At 40.2% G+C, this 10,320-nt stretch overlaps 1 protein-coding gene across 2 annotated transcripts in view; it reads left to right on the top strand.

The window, feature by feature from the left end:
• Nucleotides 1-63: 63 nt before the first annotated feature.
• LOC107048186 (nucleolar protein 4-like) overlaps nt 64-10,320 on the top strand; it is a 32,429-nt gene continuing 22,172 nt past the window's right edge. For both annotated transcript variants that reach the window (XM_015271250.1, XM_015271251.1), the window contains exon 1: nt 64-851. In XM_015271250.1, coding sequence (XP_015126736.1) covers nt 807-851 — 45 coding nt within the window. In that variant the 5' untranslated portion in view covers nt 64-806. The remainder of the gene's footprint in view (nt 852-10,320) is intronic.

The following is a 10,320-nucleotide window of genomic DNA, read 5'->3' on the forward strand; positions in this document are numbered from 1 at the left end:
GGGGGGGGGAGGGGGTAGCAGTCGCCTCCGCGTCGCCAGCCGTTAGTTCGCCGTGAGCGCTCGTTACGGGAGGGTCTGAGATTACACGATTCCACAATTTTCAGTGTGCTTCACGATTTCTGTCTCATGTTCATTGAATTGAATGAAATTTGATCACAGAATTGAATAAACTGAATTTGTTGAGTAATTATTCGTGTTTTTGAACAGATGATGGAATATTTCGGTGTCAAATAATAGTTTGTACATGAGAATTTGACAATTGTGAAAGAGTTTGTGACATTCATCATAAAAGATTGAGTTGAAAAAAAAATTAAAGTGAACTTGAGAATTATCAGAGAGGTTTGTAAAGATTATTTTCCTGATAAAATTGTCAATGATGGATTGTTGGACTTTATGAATCAAGTCACAGAGAAACAGAACGACAGGTCGAACATTTCCAAAAGTGATTTGAAAATCGTGGCTCGTTGACACTCTGATTGCAATAAAAGTGCGTGAGACTCACACAAATTTTTTACATTCTGTGATAAGACATTTTTTCCTCTCAACCCTGGACAGTTATTATCATTATTGCGTCATGCGTTAACGTTTTGGCGCTATTTCTCCTTCTCATCGGCACAGTTTCTGTGTTCTTTTGTCCCACTAGCCCTCCTATTTTTGTGTATCTCTCTGTGAGTGTGTGTGTCATTTTTTTGCCCGGCATCTAATCGTTTGCAAAGCGCGTGTTGCCACTGTCTGAACACTAGAGGGAAAAACAAAACGTAAGGAGCCGGTGCAATTTTCCACGCGGTGTGTGCCAGGGCCTGAATATGTCAGCTAAGCGAAAGGCCACTGCCATCATGCAGCACCACAAGGTGAGTCAACGAGTTTCTTTGTCCATCATTTTTTCTTCTTCTTTTTCTTCTTTTTCAAATCCGTTTGCTTCTCGTTTTTACTGCAATGTCTCTCGTTATCTTTATTTTTCTCCTCAGTATTTCTCTCTCGGTAGTTTCTTACTGCTTTTATTTCTGACTTTGGGTATGCTGCTGGTGGCGAGCTAGTGTGAGGAGATACTCCTCCCACGTGATCTAGACTTCGGTATGATTCTTCCCTTTGGACTTTCAAGAAACTTTTGTGAATGGAAAAAAAAATAATGGAAATCGTTTTTCTTTTTTTTTTTTACTGATGAATCATTTTGGAGAGATGAATCGAGGCAAAGAAACGAAAATAATTTCTTGAAATGTTGTATCATTGTTTTGTTGAGTTGGTGCACCTTGAAAGGTCACCTGAATGCTCAAATTATGTGAATACCGCACTATCACCTTCGAGAGTTTCATTCACCCGTAAATAGATTTAAATGGCACGACACAACACACGTCCGCAGCACGTACCAAACTCACAACTTGGTAACTCTCGCGATACACACAATCCAATTACATACACCCAAAATACACGTTTAACCTGAGAATGCGTCTTAACTTTGGCTAGAGATAAAAAAAAAATGACAAAGTCAGAAAAAACGTCAGTGATTGGACTCACTGCGGTCACTCAGATAATCACCAACGCAGAGTTTTTAATCGATTCGTCACATACGTCAATTTTCACTGTCAGTGTCTGAGGAGGAGAGCGGGCCGATTGTCTTTAATCCTTGATATGTCGACATTGAGAGAATGACGTTCCACAGATTTGACGTCAATTTCATGTTTTTCGTCAGTGCCACCCAATTTATTTCATTTTGCCCCCGGCATTTGGTTGTATCACCGTTAATCTAGGTGATGTATGTAGTCAAATTCACACTTGTAATTTTGCAAACGACAATTTCGAATTTTCCCACCTTGAGGGCTCGACAATTCGTTACAATTAATCAGTGATAATGACATTTTTAGCGACATTATTAACAACCCAATGTCAAGGATGTACAATGTAGATCCATAAATATCGAGTATATCTAATGAGAAAATAAAAAAAAATCAATTAATCAGATTGATTTTATAACGATATCTTTATTTACATGTTTTTACTAATTGAGCGTAGAGAGATCGTGCTGATTGTTTGATGTCATGGTAAATCCTCGGGGCGAACCAACGAGTTATAAAACACAAAGCAAAAAAAAGGAAGCACAAAAAAATGAAAAATGAAATTTAAAAAAGGTGAAAAAAGAGGGGCAGTGATATGGTCAGAGATGAGAGGGGATAGCGATTTATAAAATATTAACCTCCGGTTTGTCCCCCTCCCCTCCCCCTTTACTCTCGTTTTTTTTTTCTCTTTTTCTGTGCGTGCCTCGTCAATTTATCGATCGTCGAGAGGTAGCCACCCAGTGCTCCAGCGTTATCGCTGCCACGTGCAAACTCCATTTTTTTTTGTTTCAATTTCGTTCTTTTTGTGCAGTTGGTTTTTATTTCGTTTTTGTCTCTCTGTGTATACGCCCCATTTTCTGGCACCCATGGGTTGAAACATCCGTGAATCTCACCAATTTGATTTTTTTTCTTTTTCCCTTTTATTTTTGGAAATTCATTTCACTGATCACTTGCCACTCGACTATGTATTGGAGTTTTTTTTTTTGTTTACTCGGGAGGGAGTAGCGAAATGTTTGATGAATATAATTTTTTTTATAATAGGAGAGAGAAAAAAATATAGGATCATTCGCATGAAATATAAATCCATCAGCAATAATAATTTGAAATTAATGAAATCAAATGAAAGCCCCGGCAAAAGTTTTGCGTAAACTTCCAATACAAGTTGAGGTAGGTTAAGGGACACGAAAAATTATCCATCTTCTTTCATCACTCAAAGCCCGAACCCATCTATTTTCTTCAGCGAGTACTTTGTCTCTCTTTTGGCCATTCAATACGTACACCGATATTGAGTTGCGCTCTCTTCTTCCTCCTCCTCCCCATTCGTACATAACTTTATCTCAGTTGCACTCTCTCAATCTCCGTCGCACTCGCGTATATAACCAAGGCTGGGGGTACTACTCTTTGGCTCTTTGGCGGTCCAACAGGTTATATTTTTTCAGCGTCTCTCTTTCCCTCTCCTCCTTGTTCAGTCTCCTCTGTATTTTCTTTTTTTCTTTTCTTTATCAAAGCATCCACCTTCCATACTTTTTTCTTTTAATTCTCTCTTTGCCCTCGTTTCCTCTTTACCTCTTCGTTCCTCTTTCTTATTTCACTCACTTTTATGTTTATTCATTTTCATTTTTAATCTCTCTTTTTTCTTCCTTTATTTCGTCGCAGGAGGCCGTCCAGCGGACTCGAGGCTTTTTTTTCTCTCTCTCATCCTTTTCCTGACGTTCTGCACAAAGTGCAGACACCTCGATGTCCGACTCAAATACCACCCATCAAAGGTGCAGACGGTGCAGACCGCAGACGGAAAAAAAAATTGTCCTTAATTCAAGAAAAATTATTCTTGAATAATGTTGAGCCTTTCCACATCTCCGTTTTAACTGGTTTCTCATCATTCGTGACGTATCAATCGTATCTATTATCGCCTGTGGTACACAACCAAGTAAAACAGTTTCCTGTTGTTAAAATTATCCAGTTGCTATTTACAGTTCTTCAGGATTCGTAATGCCTCCTAACTGTGCTTGCCGCAATTCATCAGATAACTGATAGCTGTGGGTAATTGAAACTCCGTCCCATGCCATTAATAAAGATATTCAGAAAATTAATGACGATTGTATTGATGTGTTTTCTGCATTCAGTGATGATGCATAAATTTCGTGGCTCGAGAATGATGATTAGATAAGTCATGAGAGACAGTTTGTTATTATTTAACTTGATTGAGTAGCGAGGATTAGGATATATAAATAAATGTCAAATTGGAGAATATTTTTTTGTTCCTCGTTTTGGGAAAAACCCAGTGAGAGGTAAGAGAGTATGGATTTCCCATAAGACGTGGGTATGCCAGTGCCTGGAGCCGACAATAAGGGAGGGTGCGCCTCTAGGTACCCATGTGCCCAGCCACGCTCTTATCCCTCCATTCGGCTTACCCAACACTCCCTTGTGTTCAAACCGTTTCCATCCTGTGTATGTATACGTGTGCACACAAACTCGCGATATATATTCTCGCTTCCATTTCCAACCGGACGAGCACTGGCACACTACCGCCAACCACCCAACCACCCCCTTCAGGTATACCTTGCGTGTGCTATCGGCTCGGCCAACCCACCCTTTTATCCACCCGTGTGTCTGTCCCCCTTTAACAGAGAGAGAGAGAGAGCCGAGAGATCCAGTCCTCTCTCACTCTCTCGTTTTACCACCCTATGGCGCTTTTGCTACACTCACGCCTCCCAACCACGAACCCCAGTGTGCTCCAGAAGCTCAACGATTTCAACCTAACAGGACCACGCCTGCAATCTACTCGTGTTGGAAATATAGATTTTTTTTCCATTTCATTTTATTTCATTTTTGGGTTTAAAACCAGTTGGACCATCATTTCTCGTTGTATTTCGGTAGAGAGAGAAAGAGAGAGAGAGAGAGAGAGAGAGAGAGAGAGAGAGAGAGAGAGAGAGAAATCATTTCAATTGCATTCGTCGAGAGAGGCAACTATTGGTGGAGTCATTTTTCAATTAATGAAGCAATTCATTTTTTCAAAGTTGAAAAAGTAATTAAAATGCTAGTGGAAAATATTCCATTTTATCGGGCATTCTCTCTTCCCTCTCTGTGATGATTCAACCAGTTTCAATGATTTCACGATAAATTTCCTTGCCCCTTTCAACGTTCCTCACGCAAAAAAAAGGTGTAGGCGAAATAATTTTCCCTCGAGTTTATGCCTCGCCGTTCAACTCGCGAGTCTGGGAACGATTGGAGGTTTATCGACACTGGACGACGGTCGACAACATCATGCATGTGGCCATGTATGTGTGACCAGTTACCTCTCGCAGTGTCCGCAGTATCGCAGACACACACTGGCACAAATCTGCCGACCGGAATTGGTGAGCAGTAGGCGTGTGTTGATAGCATGCGGCTTCGATGTTTGTTGCTGGCACCAGAGAGGCCCCGTGTGTGTACTTCGTCCCCGTCCCACCCCACCCCAATGTCCATCTTTTTTTTTCTTCTTTGTCTCTGTCTCTCAGTCTCACCTCTCACTCGCTCTCACCAAGCCACACGGAGTTGGGTGATTCAGGGAGCCATCCGTGTCAAGGTACACCGCATCGTCGGCGTCCACATGCAACGCTCTGTATTTTTTTTGCAACAGTCACGCCGTTTGCGAATGAACCGCGGTTCCATGTGTGTGTGTGTGTGTGTGTGTGTGTGGTACAGCAGGGTCGCAGGGACAAACTCACGGGATCGTGTGGCGAAATGAATAAAAATTGAAAAATTGATATTAATGTTGGAGAAACTGTCGAGTAGACGGATATTAAATTTTTTTATTTTACAGCCGTTCATAGATCTAGAATTTATTTTTATGGAGTACTGGTCTTTTGAATTGAATTTCATGCCATCTTTCGTTTCGCGGAGAAATTTGATTTAGCCGAGAATTCAATCTTCATTACATGGAACTTTAAATAGAGTCATCTACGGTAGAGCATCATGAATCATTTTAAGTAATATCCCGACTTATTCTACAAGCTGAGATTCTTCCTCTCCCACATAATTTAATATTGTGAAATGTAATTGAATGAATTAAATATCTTCACAGGTGTCTCAAGATTTTGTCTGCAGTGCCAAAAATGATGAAGCTATTGAATGAATGAAGGAAAAAGATTCAAGATGAACAATTTGATTAATTAATTTAATGGTAAAGTGGCGAAACGCGACGAGATGAATAAGCTCCAGATAAAAATGATAGATTGGATTGACATTTTTTCCTCGGCTCTTTGTAAATATTAGAAGAATACTCTCTCATTTCCATTTTTCCCATTAAAAAATGGACACCTCCAAATCCGGTGAATTTTTTGTCCTCCTACAAATCATCTCCCTCATCAACAATGCTCTATCAAATTTTTAATGATCCTCACTTACCTCAGGTTGAATGTAGGAGACATGTTCTCCTCTAAAATTCCGTGTCACATTCCTTATCCCGTTAAATTCACCATCGTCACAGTGCAAGAGATGATGGTTGGAAAATCTGCTGGAAGTGGTAGAGCGACTGATGTGAGAGAGAGAAAGAGACAAATTCATACCGAATAACGTGAGAGATGGTAGAGTAGAGGACGAAGAAATTGAGACTTGAATAGCGTGCGTTGAAGTTATATCTGTCTCTTTCTCTCACGCTTCGATCCCTTCTACAGTAATATGGCGATCGAATTACGCGGCAATCTCCTCGAATTCCCGATATGTCCCGGACCTACGACTACTCCATACCGAACCTTTCTATTCTCTCTCTTACTCTCCCGCCCTCCACCCACACTTCCTTCTTCCTCCTCCGAATGCTCACGTATTCGGGGTTAATTTGGTGTAATCGACGGCAGTTGAGACGAGGGGTTTTGCAAATTCCCCAATGGAAAATCTCGAAAATTGTATGGGAGGATGATGGAAATATAAATTTGACAGAGAGGGGGAGCTCTAGAATGAGGGTGCAAATATTTCTGATACTCGGGGATTTGATAACAAATTCACAAGTGCAAAAGTCACTTGAGATAATTTATGAGTTGCCCGTTTTGGATGATTGAAAGGGTTTCACTTTTTTCACAGTTTTTTCCTGATTAATTATTATTGAATATTTACTAAATTTGGGTAAATTAAAATTAACACTTATAGGTACGCGGATAAACTTTTTTTTTGGTCGTGACTATTCGCACCATTGCGTGAATCACTCCCGTACACTCCATACACTCCACGCATGCGTGAAGTTTGTGTGTTTCACGCAGCCGAATTTTCATACTGCTGTGTATTTCACGCAGTTGAAGTTTCATACTACTGTGTGTTTCACGCAGTGGTATTCAGATACTCCTGTGTATTTCACACTCCTGTGTGTATAAACACACAGGTGTATAAAACTTCAACTGCGTGAAACACGCAGGTGTATAAAAATTCAACTGCGTGAAACACACAGTAGTATAAAACTTCAACTGCGTGAAACACACAGGTGTATAAAAATACAACTGCGTGAAACACACAGTAGTATGAAACTTCAACTGCGTGAAATACACAGCAGTATGAAAATTCGGCTGCGTGAAACACACAAACTTCACGCATGCGTGGAGTGTATGGAGTGTACGGGAGTGATTTACGCAATGGTGCGAATAGTCACGGCTTTTTTTTTCTCCACTCAAATATATGAATTCAATAGAGGAAGAAGGGTGACAACAAACCTGAGACGGTTTTTACTTCCCTCAGGGAAGATTGACACTAGGACGGAAAACACTTCTTGCATCTCAACCCTAATCAAATTTGATTTTACTCAGCTAACGCCATTCCACTGGCGGGAGGGAGCGTTTCACTGACATTTTGAGACATCAGGATTTTGTGGAATTGGGAGGGAGAAAGAGAGAGAGAGAGAGAGAGACAGAGAGAAAGAAGGGAATTGCACCGAAATTGAGAATGGTCGGGGATGGAAGACCGGATGCCACGCTCGGTAGGTGGGTAATTATTCGAGACCGTGAAACTTAATTACGCAGGTTGGACGTCGGGTTGAAGGAACAAGAGAGAGAGAGGGAGAGAGTGAGAGAGAGTTACTCGAGGTCATCTACCACCTTTCAGTGCGCCCAGACACCGGTGGTAGATATCACAATTTGTGATTGATAATGAAAAAAGGGGTGAATAATTTCCCATTACCTATTTAAGCAATTGAAATGAAATTATTATAATTTTTCAAATTGAATTCAGTGAGGAAACGCATTTGTTCATTTATTTTTCGGTCAATTTTGGAAGTAAATATCGGAATACAGTTGCTATACTGCTAGAAATGGAGGAAATGTAACGTCAGTGAATGCTGACATTTTGAATCGAGTCAATAATTATTCTCGACCAAAAAGGCCAAATGTGTTCCGGCTTTTCGGTGCTTTAATGGTCTCGATATGGCTGCCTGTTAAACTCGTTAATATTGGGACGGATTTGGACTGCATACTGCATTCGAAACACGTGCCCTAAATTTCACGAATCAAGGTACGAATTATTCCACACTTCAATTTTATACGTTAAATTAGTTGAGTCACATCAGGAAACATGAAAAACCCATTAGACTACTTCTCAATGGGTCCTCCATTTCCTCAATCGAAACGAGCAACATTTCCATATCAATTATTCATAATAGAAAAGTTATATTTATTAAAATAGGTAGGCGATCTAGCCAGGGGATTTATCCGCGTAAAAGGGCACAAAAATGTGACGTATGTGGATTTTTTTAGTTCTCGTATAGACTGTGCGGCGGTGGCTGGAGTGGCAGCAGTACGAAACGGCCTGGGGAGTGGATGGGTGGTCGGTCGGTTATGTACGTGGGTGGGTCAGCGATAGTTTATTCAGCGGATTATTGACGGGTTTGGTGCGGTGTACAGGATCCAGGGATATGGGCTGCATGTGAAAAGCCCTGGTCAACTGGGGAGGGCACCTCACTCACTCAAAAATAGCCCCTGGTCAAACCGAGACCCCACCCCCATTCCCCACGTGTTCGTTTTTCAAATATCGAACGCTTGGAATTTTCGGATGGTAGAAAATAATACAAAAAGAGGGACGAATAAATAAAATTGGAGGTACAAAAAATATCAGGGGGAGGTGCAATTGGTTTTAATTGTTGTAATTTTTAATAACCTTGGGGGATTATTTTTCGATTTTTTCTTTTTTTTTCTTTTCCATTTCAACGGCGAATTTAATCATGGAAAGCAGAGATTGTGGACAGCTGTTTGACTGATGGAACTTGTGATTGTTTCATGCGGTGTCTAACCACTTCCGGCCGACGTATCCGGACGTGAACACCTTAAACCCCATTCGGAATTCATACTTAGCTCCCGAACCTCTCTAAACGAGTAGAATTCAAATAAAGATTATTATTTGATGAATAAAAAAAACACTTTGTAAATATGATAATCCAACAATTTTCTCAAATGAGACACAAGAGTGGCATCGTGCGGGCTAAAACCTCGTATACGATAAATCCTAATTATACCCAGTGAAAACATAAGTACTCGTTAAACTTTAATTCGTGTATGCCCAACCGCACGGGTTCGTGCTGAAAACCCTGAAACGTGTGTTTTCATTAGTTCTACCTTTCGAGCATTTGCTGTTTATTACCTTTATCGTAATAACATGATTCACCCTGGGGATTAAAGAAATTGTATAGGAATTGAAGAATGAAGAAAAAAAAATGACAAAAATTGAAAATTGCCAAGAAAATTATTCGGCGATTGAGAAAATTCTCTGTCAATTAATCAATCGTCATCAACTGAATTTGATTCTTCAACGAAACTGAAATATCTCAACTGGTTGAAAGAATTGCTGTTTAGCTCTCAGAATTAGGAAAACAAAAGGTGGAATTGAAGGAAAAGTTTTTCAATATTTTATGGCGAAAGAATGGCGAAAGAATGTTAAGTTTGGTAGGATGGTTATAAGATACAAAAGATAGTTAGAAGGGGTGGAGAACCGAGAGAAGTAGGAAGGAGACTGAGGCATTCGCGTGAATCGATGGCTAATAGCCTTCCCCTTCTGTAATTAATGCAACAAGTTGATACCTAACACTTATCTACGGACCACGCTGCCGTGGTGGCTTTAAACGGGACGATTCGCCTCGAGCCACGGAACGACTCGTTTCTATAGACATATATACCCCCCGCCCGCCTCTTTCGTTATCCATCTCTCTCTTCCACCCCCTCATTCTCAACACGTATTCGACCAACTAATTCGGCATCGATTTTAAATGTCGTCGAATATCTCACCAGTTGATATCAAATCTATATGTAGACAAATCAAGCGAATTTTATCACCCCAATCGGTGGGATAATTGAACCGAGTGTCACACTATGCTGAAACCAATGCATTTTGACATTTCCCCGGTGATTTATTTTATAATTATTGTCCTTCCATAACTCATTCGATTTTGGCTGACAATTCGACATTATGGGGAATAGATTTCATGGTTGATTTAATGAGGATTTGTAAATAATGATAATTATCAGGGGCTATTTTGTTTTTATTTATTTATTTATTTTTATTTTTTTGCTGAGGGGATGGAATCACTCAAACTCTTTTTATGAGTAAAAAGTTGATAATATCTATCTATCCGCTACTGATTTAATTGACAGTAATATGGCGACAATTGAAATTAAAAAAATTTTAAACATTCTCGCAATATTCCGCCAGCGCCAGAGGCCTGTGCCAATTCTTAAGGAGCTTCCGGTGGGTATTAAACGCAACTTTTGAATTCCACTGCTCAAGTACCTTCAATATTTCTCCCGAGATTTTCTCCATT

The sequence above is a fragment of the Diachasma alloeum genome, unplaced genomic scaffold (genome assembly GCF_001412515.2).
Source record: "Diachasma alloeum isolate Michigan unplaced genomic scaffold, Dall2.0 Dall_scaffold_00185, whole genome shotgun sequence".
NCBI classification, from domain to species: domain Eukaryota; kingdom Metazoa; phylum Arthropoda; class Insecta; order Hymenoptera; family Braconidae; genus Diachasma; species Diachasma alloeum.